Source organism: Silene latifolia, chromosome 3, assembly GCF_048544455.1.
Source record: "Silene latifolia isolate original U9 population chromosome 3, ASM4854445v1, whole genome shotgun sequence".
In the NCBI taxonomy this organism is placed as follows: domain Eukaryota; kingdom Viridiplantae; phylum Streptophyta; class Magnoliopsida; order Caryophyllales; family Caryophyllaceae; genus Silene; species Silene latifolia.
In genome coordinates, this window is record NC_133528.1 from 144,867,539 (window position 1) to 144,887,150 (window position 19,612).

Consider the following 19,612-nt stretch of genomic DNA (forward strand, 5'->3'; position numbering starts at 1 on the left):
TTGCAATTGAAGTCTTTGGGAGCTTCTTCATCCGTGAACACGAAGTCTTTTCGAACAAGACCAATCTCAAACTCATCATCCTCGTCTTCATCATCATTATCCATGTTTTGTACCTGTCCAAGCACACTAGATTCATCAAAAATGACATGGATGCTTTCTTCAATTAACAATGTTCGTTTATTGTAAACTTTATAGGCCTTGCTTTGATCGGAGTATCCAATAAATACTCCTTCATCACTACGTGGATCGAACTTACCCAAGCTGTTTTTACCATTGTTGTGAACAAAACATTTGCTTCCAAAACATCTAAAATATGAAATGTTGGGTTTTCTTCCACGCAATGATTCATAGGGAGTTTTTTTTAAAATACTCCTTATCATGACACGATTATAAATGTAGCAAGCGGTATTTACCGCTTCGGCCCAAAAGTTCTTAGGCAACTTACTAGTTAATAACATTGTTCTAGCCATTCCTTCAAGGGTTCTATTCATCCTTTCAACCACACCATTTTGTTGTGGGGTTCTAGGAGCCGAGAAGTTATGGTCTACACCATTGTCATCACAATAAGCACCAAATGATGAGTTTTCGAATTCGGTTCCATGATCGGTTCTCATTGAAACAAGTTTTAAACCGAGTTTATTTTGAATCTTTTTTAACCAAATTAGAAACTCATCAAATGTCTCATCCTTAGAGCTTAGGAAGAGTGCCCAAACAAACCTAGAGTAATCATCAACAATGACACACACATAACGACTACCACCTCTACTTCTAGTTCTCATTGGTCCACACAAGTCGATATGTAAAAGTTGCAAAGGTTGAGATGTACTCATAATTCTTTTGGATTTGAAGGAACTTTTAACATGTTTACCTCTAGCACATTCATCACATACTTTATCAATTTCAAATTTTATATTAGGAATGCCTTCAACCAAATCAAGTCTTTTAAGGGTATTAAGAGTTTTTGTACTAACATGACCAAACCTTTTATGCCATAACCAAGGATCATTGTTCATTACACTCATGCAAGACATGGTGTGACCGGATAGAGAGTTCAAATTAGTCAAGTAAACATCTTTGACACGTCTTCCTTCGAGTATTAGTTCATTAGTAGTGGCATCAAAAATTCGACACACATTAGCATGAAATTCAACAACATTACCCTTATCACAAAGTTGAGAAATACTAAGGAGATTATGTTTCAAACCTTTGACAAGCCGCACATTGTCGAAACAAAGTAAGGATGACTTACCAACTTTTCCAATACCAATTACTTCACCTTTCTTGTTGTCACCAAACCTTACCGTGCCACCATCATACGCTTTAAGTGAGAGGAATTGGCTTCTATCACCCGTCATGTGACGAGAGCATCCACTATCCAAGTACCAATTGCGGCCGCCTCTCACCAAGCCCTACACAAGATTAGTTTTTGAGTTTAGGAACCCAAATGAATTTGGGTCCCTTTTTGTGATCAACATAGCTTGTGGTGTCTTTCTTAATGTCCATTTCTTTTAATGCTTTGGTGTTCTTATCAATGTCATCAAAACGTTTTGTACAACCATTAAAAATATGACCATTGTCACCACAATAATTGCAAATGATGTATTCGGGAAGACCTACATACTTCCTTCCTCTAAAATCGTTTTTAGGCTTTCTCTGGATGCAACATCAGTCTGATTGTTCCATTTGAACCCCAAACCCAGCAGATTTCTCACATTTCTCGGTTTGATTCGTGAGGAAGTTTAACACGGTTTGACTTCCTTCCCATTTTTCAGTGATGTTCTTAGCATTAACAAGTTCATTGGTCAAGTCATGGACACGTGAGAGAAGATGCAAATTTTTTTCTTTTTCTCTTTTAAGTTCATCATTTTTAGCACTTTCGATGGACAATCTTTTCTCAACAATGAAGTCATGGGTGTGATTGTTGAGTTTAGACACGAGATAAATGATTCTTTCTTTGGAGTCCTCATATTTAGATGTCATCTCGTCAAGTCTCTTGCTTAGATCAACGACTTCATCGGATCTATGGTGAGGAGAAGACCTAGAAGTGCTACATTCGGGCATACCTTTTTGAAAGAAAGTAAGCCTATCATGGAGATCTTCTATTTCATTCTTGAGACAAACAACCTCATTTTTGAGACACTCATTTTCATTTTCCAACCATTCACTTTTTCTTTTAAACTTGTCTAAGTTGTGGTCAGAAGCAACAGTCTTAGAGACTGTTTCTCTTAAGTCTACAACTTCAACTACAAGGTCATAGATCTCATTTTCAAGAGCATCTTTGTCCTTCAAAATGTCATCACGTTCCTTGGTTAGTTGGGAAACTTGCATCACCAAAGTTGTGTTGACATTCTCAAGGTCAGAGACGTCCGTGGGGGTCAACCTAAGACGCTCTAGTTCTTTAGTCAAATGCTTGTTTAACTTGTTGACTCTTTTGACTTCATTATATGCCTCGAAGTGACAAGAATGTGATCTGTTGCTTTTAGTTCATTTTTTGATTAAAATTCTCTTGAGCAATTTCCTCAATCTCATTTTGCATTATATCAAGCTTATTAGTTTGAGACCGACACTTATCAAGAAGTTGATCAAGAAGCTTACATACTTTCTCTTTGGAGTAAGTTCTAGCCTTGGCCTTTAGATGATTTACCTCGTTGTCGGAATCGGAGTCGGAATCGTCGGGGTTAGCCATGAGGCATCTTAAGTGTTCAAGTTTTGAGGTTTTTGAGACTTTTTCTTTACCATGATTTGCAAGACACATTTTAGCCTCAAGTTCCTCCTCGATGAGTTCCTCATCTTCCTCGGAGTCGGACATTCCCCATATAGCACTCATGACTCTATGTTTATAGTCCTTTTTAACCTTTTCTCTTCTTTCCTTAGATTTGATTTCCTCCCACTTGGGACATTCTTTAATTTGATGAGTTTTGTCACCACATTTAAAGCATCCCACGGTGGAAGTAGGTCGTCTCTTAGGAAAGCGCTTTTTCGAGTAATTATTAGTGAACTTTTTGTTACCTTGTCCATTTACCAACCCGGCTAAGTTTCTTGTGAACATAGCAAACTCGTCTTCCTCCTCATCTTCTTCATCACTTGGAGAAGATGTGAGGGCGAGACTCTTTCCCTTTGATGACTCACTAGAATGCTTATCGAGATTAAACTCGTGAGCCATTAGTGATCCCATTAGTTCATGAAGAGATAGGGTTGACAAATCTTTAGCTTCCTCTATGGCGGTGACTTTGGGTTGCCATTTAGGGGTTAGACTACGAAGGATTTTTCGAATGATGTCCTCGGACTCGAAATTCCTTCTTAGACTTTGAAGCTCATTAATTATACAAGAAAAACGAGAAGAAAAATTATTTAAAGACTCGTCCTTTGACATTCTAAACATTTCATATTGTTGCATGAGAAGGTCAATACGGTGTTTTCTTACTTGGGACGTCCCTTCATATGCAAGTACAAGGGAATCCCAAATGGATTTTGCCGTAGGACACCCGGAGATTCGACTAACTTCCCCCTCACCAACACAACGTTGAAGAATCGACATTGCTTTGGAATTCTTTTCGGCAAGCTTGAAGTCGTTCTCATTGTAATTTCTTTCCTCTTTTGTCTTGGTGAAACCGTTAAGAATATCGGTTTCCTCAATGACAAGAGGTCCATTTTGGATGATGTTCCAACATTGATAATCGATACTTTTGATGTAATGTTCCATTTTGAGTTTCCACCATCCAAAATTCGAACCGGTAAAGACCGGGATCTTGGAGTGTTTCTCGGAATCCATTACCCACGAATCAAACTCTAAGGGGATTAGCCTCTATCAAGAGCACGAGGCTCTGATACCAATTGTTGAGTTTATGGATTCAAGTACCTAAGAGGGGGAGGGGGTGAATTAGGTACTCTTTTTTTAAAAAAAATTTTAACTTCAACTTTATTGGATTAAAGTAAGTTAAGAGAACAAAAGAGATTTGGAGGATACTTTGAATAATATTGAAAGATTGAACAAGTATCACGATGAATGTTTGCTGAAGTATGAAAGCAACAATCGTTCTGACTGTATTTATTTGTCTCAGTTTGTGGAGTATTACTGCAGGCCAAATACGACAGTATGATGAACTGTTACTTCTAAATTTAAGCGAAACAAAACAAACAAATAAAGTAAAAAGGCAGCGGAATTAAAGTGATAAACAATGAACACGAGTTTTTGAATTGGTTCGGCAAATACTAAAGTGCCTACGTCCAATCTACCTTTTTATTACTTTCCTTTAGTGATCTACTCCGACAACTAAAAGACCCTTGTAATAAAAGACGCCAACCTACTCCGGTTGCAAAGCTAGTACAAGAACTACTCCGTTCTTATGACAAGCTAACTCGCAATCTACTCCGATTGCCAACTCACAACCTACTCCGGTTGTCAAGAGTAAAAGACTACTCCGTCCTAAACTCTTCTAACACACTTAAAATGTAAAGGATCAAGTTTCCACTAACACATTCTTAACAAAGAATAGAGGTGGACAACTTTTACAAGATCAACACTTTTAAGCAAGAGAGTTTAGTATAGAAAAGCAACAGTAGCCACGACTGTAGAAACTGAAAGACACTTGAAGACTTTTTAAAGGATTTTGCAAAGAACACGGTTTTAAGCTTTAAAACAATTTGCAAAACATGAAAGAATTAATTCAGAAAAGTCTTGGGGATTTAATGAGGGAGGGACTCGGTATTTATAGAGGAGGTGAGTGAAGGGATTGCTAGGGTTTTGAAGGGTCAAAGACCTTGCATGTGAAGGGCAATAGCAACCACCCAAAACTAGCACCAAAAAGGAGTCTTTTGCAAAGGTAAGAATAGAGAAAGAAGGTTTGAAAGACAACCTTAAATGCTCATGCTATTTCAGAAAACAAAGGATGTGAGACAAGTCACATGATGACAAGTTAACACAAATATGGCAAAAAGCAATTTTTGTTTTCTTAAAAACCAAAGGATTGAATTTGCATAAAGAGGAAACATTTTGAATAATTCAAACCACTCTTTATTGGATACTACCTCCTTAATAAAATCAGGTTTTTATCTTAGAAAATAAGAGTCACGTGAAAGCATTTGAAAGATAAAAAGGAAGCTTCAAGTTCTACGAGCTGTGGCCTAGTCCACTCAGCTGTTTGCTTGTTGAAGCAACGATCATCCTGGATCTGTTTCTATTACTCTACTATACTTAACTTTCTCACTTGTACATTAGATGACACACGACTAATTACAATGGGATTAGTAACAACTTCAACACTTCTTAATCCAAGCTTGATTACATCATTAATCCTGAAAAGGTAAACTAAGATAACACAAATCAAATGGGCATGTTATCATCAACATAAGGAACCCAACAGAAAGGGATTACAAAAGTTCGTTGCAAAAACAAGTAAACAATGGAGTCGTCACGATTAAAAGAGGGGCTAATGAGGTTAAGACATATTGCCAATGTCGAAAGATAATCAATCAAACAGAAAAGAAGAATTTCCATTTTCAGCAATGGTCTGTCATGGCTATTTCAGAAATTGACGACCTTTCAGATGAGTATTGTGCAAAATTAGAGGAGTTAATATATTTATTAAAATTAGAATCAGAACAAAAAAAATTACTCCTCAAAATTTAATTTTTTAATATTCCTCTCTAATAAAAACTTTTCCCTAAAATTATTTCTTCATATACACTTTTATCAAAAATTATTTCAAAATTTCAACACAACTGACTTATTTTATCTCTTTTTTGAAATATTCCATTTGTAGCTTAGCCAAATTTATAATTTGAAAGGAAAAAAAGACGAAATAAGTCATTATGTTGAATTTTGAAGGAATTTTTTATAAAAGTTTATTTTAAGGAAGTGATTTTAGGAATTGTTTTTATAAAGGAGTTATATTAAAAAATTTACTTTTAAAATGTAGTAATTTTTAACTTACTTTTAAATAAATACTCCCAACTTTTAATGTCTTTATTTCATATTCATGTCCTTGTCATTGTTAACTATTTTGTACGAATTCGATTGATCGTACGATATCCCACTTTTAATTATATTGTTGAGTTTCCATTTATTCGATGATATAATTGTGTGATTCTTTTTATGTTTGTGTTTTTTTATTATACCTGGGAATTTATTCACGGTACAAATAAAATTAACGGGTCCATTACCTTACCCAAATTTAGATTTTTCAATGAACTTGAAAAATGATTCCGTAGATAAATGATTGATGATAACTCCGTAGATAACTGATTAATGATAACACAGCCTGATTTTTGTCTAATATACTTATGTGGGTAATATTTAACTTATTATAAGTTTGTGGCGGATATCCAGTTATAAGGGAGACTTTATTTTTTTGTTTCAAGTTTATCTGTTTGGGAAGAGTACTTTGATAATGTATTCTTTAAGAGTAGGTTTGTGAAAGGGTGTCACTTAGTAGAACTATTCAGTGGAGTACTCTATATCATATTCCGCAAATTCTAGTGTAAGATGGTTTTACACATTTTTCGGTAAAGTAGGATTTTTTTCAGTAACAATTTTAACTCATTAGGTTGTAATTAAATTCGTTTTATAATTGTATACTATAAGATTAATTAATTTAAAACCGCCTTATACAAGATAAACTTATAAGATTAAAGCGTTGTTTTTAAATGTAGTGATGATCTGAGTCTTATGATCAACTCTTGAAACCACTGTAATTTGTTTTGCTTATTACTAGTTACTTAGTTTTTTTTGCAAGAACTTAGTTAATTTTAATAAGCTTTTGAGTTGTAATTATCCCATTGGAGACGTTTTATATTTATCCGGTTTTCAGAAAGTACCGTTTAGACGGTTGGAGTTTATGAGGTTATTAATTTGAGTATTTATAGAATTATAGGTTGATAATACGCGAACCTATTTATTTTACCGTGACTCTTTCTAGTTTGTAATCCCATCTCATACGTTTGTTTACTTTTACTTTTGGTACACACCAAAAAAACGGAGGGATCTCATACAATCATGGTGGATGATGACATGACGTGGTATTTCGCCAGAACCAACACGTGTGGCTGCTTATCCATACTCGTATCCACCAGAACACGTATACTCACCATGACCCAAGTTTTTTTACTCAACTTTTGTTTCTGTTTTTTCATTTAATCCCCTATAACTAAAAGAATAAAAAAGAAGTAATACGTGGTGGTTGCTTGCCTGATGGTGGTTGCTGCTGCCGGCCAGTGGACGACAATGATCGCTGCTTTGTGATGAACGAAGAAGATAAGGGGTGAAATTTAATGATGGTGTGTTAAGTTTATAGTGAATTGGTGTGTGGGGTGGTGGACGGTGCTATTGGCTGGTGGTAGTAGGAGGGAGTCAGTGCGAGGAGTGACCGCATAAGGAGTGGTGGTCGGAGGGAGAACCGGGTAAGAATTAAGGTGTCTAACCCTTAATAACAAAAGGGTGACCTGTTGTTTAGCAGTTTGCCCGTCGGCTTAGAGTGTTATTGAAAGATATGTTATATAGAATGGATTAAATTAGAATTACTGATAAGATGGAATAACTTAAGCAAGCCACATATGATGGATTATTCATATGAAATAACCCTAATTATAATCACTAATTTATTAAGTAGTTTACACTTTACAAGACTAGCTAGTGCAGAATTTTAACGGTTATTATCCGGTCTTATCTACACTAGTTATTATCATCAAGCACACTATTACATAAAATTTTAACGCAATTGCTAAATCCCGCACAACATTTTACTATATCCAACACACTTTACGCTATTATTCCAATAATACCCTTCGATTAAAAAAAAGAACACCAACCTTTCATCCTACTCACTCCTCCGACCACCCATTCTATCCCTGAACGCCCAGCCCCTAATCCCGACCAACCCATCCATGACCACCCATGACCCAGCACCGACCAGTCGTCCACCCATCCCCCAACCCGATAACCACAAGCAGTCCACCACCTATCTCAAGTTAAAATTATCACAAATGATGTAGAAGGATAGTCGTCTTCAGGTGCGGTGACTGTAGGTGTAGGCGGAGGTGGGAGCAGAGATAGGTGGTCGGTTTCAGGGAAGGGGTTGTCGACTTGGGATGGGAGCAGGGAGGAGTGGTTGGCGCGGGTACATTGATGTAGAAGGATAGTCGTCGCGTGGTTGGGGTGGTCGGCGGCGCTGTGACGGTGGTGGGTGAAGATGCTGGTGCAGGGAGGGGTGCCGGTGAAATTGATTTTTAGGGTTTTTAATTTCTTTTGTTTCTCTCTCTTGTTTCTCTATAATTTGGGGTAAGAAATGGGAGGGGTACACTCGGAATAAGGGGGGGAAAAAGTGCGGGGTTAAGTAAAATGATGTGCGGGATTTAGCACGTCGTCCCAATTTTAATTTACAATTTGTTTTTATAAAAAAGGTTTTTCTAATGTGTGCCTTAAAGGCACACATTAATAAACCAAATTAGGAAAGATTTACAACATATACTCATGATAAATGCAATTATAAACTTAGTTTTACCATAATTAGTGAGAATATAAAAAAGATAGGTATTAATAATCTTTTCGTGATATTTTGTATAACCGGCCTCTTGTGCACCAAATTCGTTATACCTAGCTATATATATTAAGTTAAAAAAAAATCATCAAGAATTTAGGCCTACTCAACAATGGAAGAAAACCTTTTGTTCAACAAAAAAAGAAAAACAATGGAAGAAAACCCTAGTGGCATGGCCGTGGCCGTGTCACGATGGACCTCCCTTCCCGATGACATCCTCGACAACATTCTTGACCGTCTTGACTTTTATCCAACCAAATCAATCGCTATTTCGGACACTACTTTCGACATTAAACTCGGGTATAATTTGTATCAAACGCCACACCATTTATGTATCCTTGACAATCTCTTTACTATATTCGCTAATTTACCCTTACTCAACACCTTCCGTCTTCAACTTCCCCATGCTATATGTCTAAAACGTTGGTCATGGCATATTATAGGCTCATGGGTTCGTCGACTACGTGAACATAACCTCCAACACTTTGAGTTTACAACACATTATAGTTGTTCACCATATGATGGTTATCGAGTGGACATACCAATTGTTTTTCGATTGAATTCGTTGTTATCGCTTGACTTGAACTTGTGTATGGACGGTTTTTGTTGGAGTATTCCTAATTCAATTGATCTTCCTAATTTGAAGAAACTTAGTCTAATTTTGGTCGATTATACAAATTTAGGAATGTTAATACGTTCTTGCCCGTCACTTAGAGATTTTAAATTAGGCATCCATAAGCATCGGGAGGTTAATAAGGATTCGATATCAATCTCGAGTAAGAAATTAAAGCGATTGATTGTATATCTACATGGGTCGTCAATCCTTGAACTTGTAATTGATGCTCCGAAATTGGAGGACTTAAACTTTTCTTCTGATTGCTTATTTTTTGATGAAATAATGTTCGATTCAATCAACCATGTCAACTCGCTTACTCTCGTTCGACCTTCACCTTTGCTCGACAATTATCGAACAACAACTACTAAGACGACCGTCTTCCTTAATATGACTCGTCTTAAATTAGCTTTGGGTTCATTTAAGAGAATTGAAGATTTGAGTTCAATGCTACATTGTCCCAATCTCGAGGAACTCGTATTGGATGTTACTCAAATTGATTGGATGGTTATTACTCAAAAGCCTAAAGTTATTACCCTTCTCGAACATTTGAAGCGATTGGAGTTGCAAATGAAGACGGTTCGACTTGACCAAGACTTGTTGGAGCTAACAGCATATATACTGAGAAGTGTGCCTGCTTTGGAGAAGCTAATTCTGAATGCTAAGTGGTCTTATTATTCAACTAAATCTTTCGCGGAAGATCAGTTTTGTCGATCTTTATTCAAGTGTCCAAGGAGATCGCCACGCTGCCAAATCGAACTTTCAGGAGCATATGGGTCTTAAGTTTGAAAGTTATGACTTTCAAATTTCAGATAGCTAATTTTTCTCATGTTGTTTTATAATTATGTTAAGGTGTATTTAAGAATTTTTTAGTAGCGGAAGTCAAAATCTTGATCTTTTTAGGAAGTTTGGGATAGCGAGTACTACTGCCCTTTGCTATTAGCTAGGTCTCCTTGCTTACAATAATATACTCCGTATTTGATACTTTGCATCTACTTTTGGTAGAGTGCCTAGCTAAAATCTCTCTTATATGAATATATGTTATCTCTATTTTTATTTCTTTTGCCATGAATGCAAACTCTTGTTTTCACTATAAAACATTAGAATTGTAGAGGTTCGAAGCAAAATCGGAGCACCAACCGTCTTTGTATCGATTATGGTTGTGTTAACCTAATTTTACACTCAAATTTATTAATATCCGCCTTGGTTAGTCATTTATTTACCTTTTTCTCAATATCCCCTACCAAAAAAAATTACAACAGTGTCTTTTATCATAATCCCACTTACACATAAACAGGTAAACAATCGACTGAGACGGACGTACAAAATTTTGCATATAACTAATGTTAAAGTTGGTTGATTAAATTCATAGAGGTAGGCTAAAATTCAAAATCGACTTAATTTTTCTTCTCTTTATACTCTTCATATAGTTGGTCGCTAAATTCAATTTGCAACCAAATATAGCGGTAGTTTTAACTTCACAACTTAATAATTCATGGATTTGAGACATTGTTCGTCCAACTCGGCAACTCGAGACTTCAATTATTTTAAAAGGACGATCATTCATGGGCAACGCTCAAATCTTAAAGAATACCGCCATACGGGTATTATATCACAAATACTGCGAAAGCATTACTGGTACATGAAAATTATAAAAATATACTTCCCGTTTATTTCCATCACTAACTTAATAATTTTCCGATTAACAAATATATTGCCTATGCATTAAATTATAAAAATATACTTCCCGTTTATTTCCATCACTAACTACATATGTCGCAAAATGAGAGACAATCAGTTATTCAAAGGCCCACTGGTTCTCCTTTCGAAATTCGAATCTCTGCTTCTTCTTCGGGTGTGAAGTCGTTTTTGATGTTGAATGTGTTAACTAAATAAAGAAATAGTCTTCAATTATGCAACAATCTTGCCGTACATATCTCTAGTCTAGTCAATATTGTTTTGTCAATAGTTGTTCCTAGTCTTACTCCTTGTTAATAGCTATGTATCCTACTCTCTGTAACTTTCTGTTAGCTTATCTTTAGGCATTAGGTTAATGTTCCATGTATTATAAATACCACAATGTATACTCTAATTTATCATCATTAATAAACAAACCTTCTTCAACATCTTATATGGTATCACGATCCCTATCGATCCTTACCATCCTCGTTTTTCTTCACGCTATAACCATGTCCAACCAACACAACTCGCTCATTCCCAACAGTGACGAACCAACGAAACCTCTCATCTCCATTTCCTTCCCAAATTGCATCAAATTAATGCTCTTGAATTACCGTACCTGGCAGTTTCCGATTACCCGGCTCCTTCGAGGTTACGGTCTATTTTCCTACCTCGATGGTTCGAACCCTCCACCACCACCCACAACCACCCCACCAGCCACTACAGACAAACCTGACCCGACCCCAACTCCAAACCCTGCTTACATCACTTGGTTCAAACAAGACAACCTTATCCTCGGAGCCCTAGCCGGTACTCTTACTGACTCGGTTTCTCCCGTCATCCTTGACGCCAATACCTCTCATGAGGCTTGGAAAACTCTCGAAACCACGTATGCTAACCCATCTCGTGGACACATTCGCCAAATCAAAGAACAGCTTCGCACCACCAAACTCGAAGCCGGCTCCATCTCAGACTATATGCTTGCCATCAAAATCTACACTAACCAATTGGCCCACCTCGGCAAACCCATGGATGCCGAGGACATCATTGACCAAATCATTCTCGGTCTCCCTGTCGATTCATATAAAAATGTTATCGATGCGGTTCGAGCCCGTGATACACCCATTACCTTTGAAGACTTCCACGAACGCCTTATACAACATGAACTCACTGTCAATCATGACACACCCGACACAACTTCCTTGCCATTCACTCCGTCAGCACACGCTGCCCACCGTGGCTACCAAGGTCATACCCCTCGCCACAACAACAACCAATCCAACACCTATAACAACAACCAAAACCGTAGCACCAACTACAACAACAACCAAAATCGAACTCACTCTGGTTCGTCCAACACCAACTCCAACCCGCGCCCTTTTAAAGGTCGTTGCTAATATTGCCGTCAGACTGGTCATGTCATCAGTGATTGCCCATTCTTCCGTCGTGACTACCCGACTGTTGTGTTCCCACCACCACAAAAACAGAACCCACCCCATGCTCACACAGCCACCATGCCACCGCCAATCTCAACCTCTTCCTACCTCGTCGATAGTGGTGCCTCCAATCACATCACTAACGACCTCGAAAACCTCGCTCTTCACAGCCCATATGATGGCCCAGATGATCTTATTATAGGCGACGGGTCTGCTCTTCCCATCACTAATCATGGTTAATTCACTATCTCATCTACCTCTCGTACTCTTCATTTTAATAACGTTCTTGTAGTCCCAACCATTGCACGTAATCTCTTATCAGTTTCGCAATTTTGTGCTGATAATCGTGCTATTGCCTATTTCTCACCTTCTTTTTTTTGTTTTAAGGACCAAGTCACGGGTGAGATTCTGCTTCAAGGACCGTTCAAAGATGGCGTTTATCAATGGCAACCAACCACCACTCGACCTCACGCCTTTACCACAACCAACTCGTCTCCTAGCAGCTTGTGGCATGCTCGCCTAGGACACCCTTCCGATTCAACTCTTAAACGTTTAAATTCAATTTACAATTTCCGTATTGCTTCGTATTCGCACTGTAATTCATGTTTGATTAATAAGAGCCACAAACTACCTTTTAAAAACACCACGTTATCTTCCACTGCCCTGCTCGATCTAATATTTTCGGATGTCTGGTCGTCCCCAATTGTCTCTCACGATTCATTTAAATATTATGTTATTTTTGTGGATCACTTCACCCATTATTTTTGGTTATACCCAATTAAAAATAAATCCGACACATTACCTACATTTAACCGATTCAAAGCTATTGTTGAAAAATTCTTTTCCAAACCAATTAAACGTTTTTACTCCGATAATGGGGGAGAATACAAAAAATTAAACCCGTCTCTCCTAGATAACGGAATTACCCATCTCACTTCACCGCCTCACACACCCGAACACAATGGTTTTGCCGAAAGACGTCATCGTCACGTCGTTGAAATAGGTCTCGCTTTCCTCACTCATGCTCAAATGCCAACCACTTTTTGGCCATATGCCTTTGCAATCGCTACGTATTTAATAAATCGTCTTCCTACCACTACTCTACAAAATGGAACACCCTACCAATTATTATTTAATAATAATCCAAATTATAATAAGTTAAAACCATTCGAATGTCTTTGTTACCCGTGGTTACGTCCGTATACAAAACACAAACTTGACCCGAGATCGACACCCTGTGTCTTCGTTGGATATTCCACAACCCAAATTGCATACTTATGTTATGATCCCGTCTCCTGTAAACTCTATACCAGTCGTCATGTTCGATTTATTGAACAAGAATTTCCCTACACAAAACTAACCCAAACTACTTCTTCCACCATCGAAGCTCCTGACCGGTGGTGTGAACTCACCGTTCCGCTGCTCGAACCGCCTCTGCCCATACCCGTCACTCCTATCCCTGACCCAGCCGTCACCGACCAACCCTTGTCCCCCAAAACACTGCCACCGCCACCACCTAACAATGATTCTTCGTCCCCTGTTCTTCCCCCTACCTCGCCGTCCTCTGCTACCCCCAACCCTTCCTCTCCTGTCACCAGTACCCAATCCCCAACCACCACACCTCCCCCACCACCCCCGCCACCACCGCCACCCCGTGCCGTCACCCGTCTCTGCAATAACATCGTCAAACCTAATCCCCGTTATGCCAAGACCGCCACTCTTTCCAGTCCCCACGTTACACCCACCACCACCAAGCAAGCCTTAGTCGATCCACGGTGGCGCACCGCCATGGTTGATGAACACCAAGCCCTAGTCCGCAATCAAACATGGTCCCTTGTTCCCCGAACCCAAGCCCATAATGTTGTCGGTTGTAAATGGGTTTATCGCGTGAAGTACAACCCGAATGGTACCCTCAAACAATACAAAACCCGATTAGTCGCCAAAGGCTTTCATCAAAGGCCCGGCATTGACTACTCGGAAAGATTTAGTCCCGTCATCAAACCTGCTACAATCCGCCTTGTTCTCTCCATTGCCGTGGCCAAGAAATGGTCCCTTCACCAGCTTGACGTGAACAACGCTTTCTTGCAAGGTAACCTTACTGACTCTATTTTTATGATGCAGCCTCCTGGATTTGCTGACCCGGAAAAACCCGACCATGTATGCCAACTACACAAAGCAATATATGGTCTTAAACAGGCTCCTCAGGCCTGGTAAACCGAGCTTAAAAATCACCTTCTCTCGCTCCAGTTTAAGAACTCTGTTTCTGACCCTTCTCTCTTCATTTTAAATACACCCACTACTATTCTATTTGTCCTCATGTATGTTGATGACATCATTGTTACAGGACCAAACCCGACCCACATTCGAAAATTTATTGATAAATTATTCACCAAATTTTCTCTCAAAGATCTTGGTCCCCTTTCTTTTTTCCTTGGTGTCGAAGTCACACCTACAAAAACCGGTCTTCACTTAAATCAAACCAAATATATTTCCGATCTCCTTCACAAATTTAACATGCATGAAAGTACACCAGCAACGACACCCATGTTTGCTCATCCACCACTCACCAAAGAGCCTCATCAACCTGTTGAAAATATTACGGATTACCGCGCCATTGTTGGTAGTCTTCAATACCTTTCCCTAACTCGCCCCGACATTGCCTTCCCCGTCAATAAATTAGCTCAATTTCTAACCCACCCTACTGCCACTCATTGGGTTGCCCTAAAACGGCTTCTGCGCTACCTCAATGGAACCATCCATCTCGGCATTCACCTTCATCATTCCACCCCACTTAATTTACACGCCTACTGTGACGCCGATCACGCAGGCGATAAGGCCGACTATGTCTCCACAACAGGTTATCTAGTATACATCGGCCAAAACCCGATCTCATGGTCCTCCAAAAAGCAGAAAGCTCTCTCCCGTTCCACTACTGAGGCGGAATTCCGCGCAGTTGCTGACACAACATCCGAGGTTCTTTGGTTAGTCTCGGTTTTACAGGAACTTGGTTTTCACAACTCGGTTCCCCCGGCCATTTATTGTGATAATTTATCAGCCACTACTTATTCAGCTAATCCTGTCTTTCACTCCCGTATGAAGCACCTTGCTCTTTCATTCCATTTTGTTAAAGAACAGGTACGTCACAAGCTAGTTCGAATACAACATATCAAAGGCACGGATCAACTAACTGACGCCTTAACAAAGCCTCTTCACAAGCCTCGTTTTCTGGAATTATCGTCCAAGATTGGTCTCCGTCTGCGTCCGTCCATCTTGCGCGGGGGTGTTAACCAAATAAAGAAATAGTCTTCAATTATGCAACAATCTTGCCGTACATATCTCTAGTCTAGTCAATATTGTTTTGTCAATAGTTGTTCCTAGTCTTACTCCTTGTTAATAGCTATGTATCCTACTCTCTGTAACTTTCTGTTAGCTTATCTTTAGGCATTAGGTTAATGTTCCATGTATTATAAATACCACAATGTATACTCTAATTTATCATCATTAATAAACAAACCTTCTTCAACATCTTATAGAATGTCTCTCTGATTTGTTCTGGTGTCTTTCCTTTTATCATATCGGCAACTGTTTGACATGTCAAGTCCAACAAATCCTTGATATTCAGATAATTAGCTGCCTGAAATTACACAATCAACAAATAATAATTAGGATAAACAAGCCTATCTTACACAAGATAGCGATCAATAACAAAAGACCGTCTTACACAACAATTATTTAAATAAGCAAACAAATCACATAGGCCATCCACAAAACCAAAAACAGATGAAAAGGTGAACATACCAAGATTAGATCAAAAAGGGTACTTTGGTCAACTTTGACAAATTCATCATCCCACTTCTTAAGCTCATCATCACCAACAGAAGCAGCAACAATTGTAGTAGCTGTTGTTGTATCAGTGTTCTTTGCAGTGGCGACATCGACATGTTTCTTACAATACTCAATAACCTTAGACAAGATTTTAGCAGTAACATTAGGAAGAGGAATTGCGTTGTCAGCACATTCATCTTCAATCATATGTTTTATTGTTTGAGATTCCAATGCCACAATCTCGTCCACTTCGAAATCTTCGCCGTCTGATGATTTCAACAAGATCTTCTTTGATGTTGTAGTTTCCGCCATTGTTGTTTTTGCTTCTTTTTTAATTTTTTTTTTTTGAGAGAGTTTTTTCTGTGATGGAAGAAAAGTGTGAGGTGAGGTGGGTTTATATAGTATGAAGGAATTCTAATAGGTTTAGGATTATGGAAATTTTAATTTTAACTTTAATTGATCTTTATTTTTTAATTAATTAATAATTAACAAAGATCTAATGGAAGTAGGAGTCTTGGAAAGTTTACCAAAAGAGTTAAACCTTATTTATACTTTCTTTTATATATATATACTAAGATTTAATGCCCGTGCGATGCACGAGCCATTCTGTAATATCTTACCATATATGATTCAATAATATTCTTACTTCCAGTAAACTTAAATATTTTTAGAAAATTAGTTACTTTTGTTATATGAATTATGACCTTGGCGAGTTGCGACATAACTAAAATAACTAATTAACTCAATTCGGTTGACTTTATGAATTGTCGTTAATTATTTAGATTCATCGTTACACTTAAACTTATTCTCTTTGAATCATCCTCACTTCACAAGTCCAACCCTAATTGTAAGTGATCCAAACAAATTACACAGGTTTACCTAAAATTTTGAGTTCAAATTTTATAAGCCAGTAAGACGGTTAAAATTTCAAATGTAGGGCTCTCTTACACTCTTGTTCGTACTTTATTTTCCCGACCAGTGATCTCAGCTAGGGTAACATTACCATGAAGCCTACAACCTGAAAGGGAGGAAGCCCATATATCAGTTGTTGGCTTCACCTCCATGCTGCAGATTATCGCATATGCTTCATCCAGTTGTCCTGCTCGGCTGAGAAGATCTACGAAACTTGCGTAATGAGCCAGTACAGGCGTAATACTATATTTCTGATGTATTTTATGAAAAATTACATGCGGTCAACACAGAAGTGAAAGTACCCTCATCCGGAACAATGCCATTCGCTATCATTTGGTGTAAAATCGAAATAGCTTCCTTTCCCTTGCCATGGTTACCGAAGGCTGAAAAGTGAAATCATGGCAGTCCAACAAACCAAATTTTTTTCTTTTATTTCTTCAAATATAAGCCGTGAATAAGTCAATTCTCCACATCGAGAATACATGCCTATGAGAGCAGTTGCAGCCATTGTGCTTCTGCTACGATGTACGGGCCTAGAAATAATATCGTTTCGTTTAATTTTCTTTATGACTGACAATAGAATCGATCATGAAATAAATCTATGACTGTTAGGCGATTGTTTTAATTAGAATCATGATTTAATCTAAAAGAATCAATGTAATTGGTCAAAAGGAATCTATTTTCATATTTTGATTTGAATGCTATAATTTTCCCACTTTTTAAATTGAAGACCCGAGTTTGAGCTTTTACAGAGACTTTCATACTATTATGTTCATAGATTTTTTTGTTTGTCTATAGACATTAGTGTCGCTTATTTAAATCTTCTGTAACTATTTTAATTATACTTCAAACGTTATTTGATTATTTAAACTCTGAGTATGATTTATTCGTGTGACGTGGAAAGATGTATTTAATTAAATTTTTATATCCGTACATAGTAAAGTGCGTGTATAATGATTTGAAATTATTAAAGACAACTATCAAAATATATTTTTAATAATAAAATTAGATGAAAGCAAAATATAAGAAACCTAGACGATAGTTATTGTTGTTTAATGCTCAAATTCTATTTGCGATAATTCATCAATAGTGCGTAGATGCGTGAGTTATAAAAATACACAAATTCTCTTGTTTTTTTTAGTGCAAAGAAATTCCCATTTATGAAAATTTGGATTTGACTAAACTACTGCTTACAGTTAGCCATGCATGGTCGTCTCCACCGATCTCGATAGTTAGTTTATCTCTAAGCGGTTCTTTTTGTAATTCCGGTTAGTCTTTCTATTATGCTTTATCTTAGAATTATCATACATTCACACTATATTGTTGATACTTGATAGCAATGATATAATTTGTTAAGGGAATAAAGATAACTCAATTGTGATCAATAAACCCATATACAGATGTTCAGCCAATTGAGACAATGCCTGCAAGAGCATTCGAAGTGTACTACTTCACTTTCCTCATCCTTAGCTAAACTTGATTTTGGCGAAGATAATTCATTAAAAAATAATTATAACTATATTTACTACTTAAAATAATACTCTGGGAGGTATTTCCATCTTGTACATACACTAAGAACTCTAAGTTATATAAAACTCCTTTTATTTAATTAATCAATATTTAAACTCCTACTGTAGTTGAAGTAGCTAATCACGTCATGTTGCTAATTGCTATTCTTTTATATGAAGTGCTACTACACACGTAGATGTTTCTATGTACAAAGTATATACTCTTTGTCTCTTTGATAGTGATAAGAGTGAGAATTTATTTTAAGAGTCTGCTGTATTTCATGATAACACTTTGTAGTTTCAACTACAAAGAAGACGTACTCGTTAAAACGTTAACACAATATTTATGACACTATCTTTCAACTACAAGGAAGACGTACTTGTAATTTTTTAAAGGTTGGACTCTCTATAATCACTCGAAAAAAACTTTCTTTATTAATAGATAAATAGATTTTTTTTGACAATGATTAACTGGTATATCATCAATCAATCAATACTATATATTAAATCCAGAAACCAAAGGACTTTAATGTAATTAAAGAAAGTTATACAAATTAATTATACTATATAGTTTTAAATCAATAGCACCGTATGATGGACCCGATTAAGGGATCTCAATGCAAATATTATATAGTTTGGGTTAAAATTAAATTATATAGAAATTTGGTAATTTTTCTAAACATTTGTAAGAGACTAAAACATGGTCAATTTCCTTAAAATAAAATAATTAATTAAGATGGTCAATTTCCTTAAAATAAATTATACTATATTGCATAATTTTTTCGATTTGATTTAATACATATATGTAATATATTTATATAAATATATAATTCTCTTAAAATTGCGTGTCTAAGTAGTAAAAGTAACAATATTATCAGCGAGATTACTGAAAGTGGTAGAAACAACAACGGGAGTAGTGAAATAATCAATATTAATGTGGCAATAGTGAAAGTAACAATAATTACGGCGGGAGTAATGAAATTATAAATATTAATGCGGCGGTAGTGACAGTAACAATAATTACGGCGGGAGTAGGGAAAGTAACAATGATTACGGGCAAGTAGTGAAATATTAATTTTTTTTTTTGAGGAAAACTCTACTTTA

At 37.1% G+C, this 19,612-nt stretch overlaps 1 protein-coding gene across 1 annotated transcript; it reads right to left on the reverse strand.

The window, feature by feature from the left end:
- Nucleotides 1-10,949: 10,949 nt before the first annotated feature.
- On the reverse strand, nucleotides 10,950-16,400 carry LOC141648280 (SKP1-like protein 1A). The gene is made up of 3 exons (XM_074456826.1): nucleotides 16,062-16,400; nucleotides 15,800-15,897; nucleotides 10,950-11,028 (listed from the first exon to the last, which is right to left on the reverse strand). Exons 1-3 carry the CDS (start codon nucleotides 16,398-16,400, stop codon nucleotides 10,950-10,952), a joined length of 516 nt encoding a protein of 171 aa, XP_074312927.1.
- Nucleotides 16,401-19,612: the final 3,212 nt, after the last annotated feature.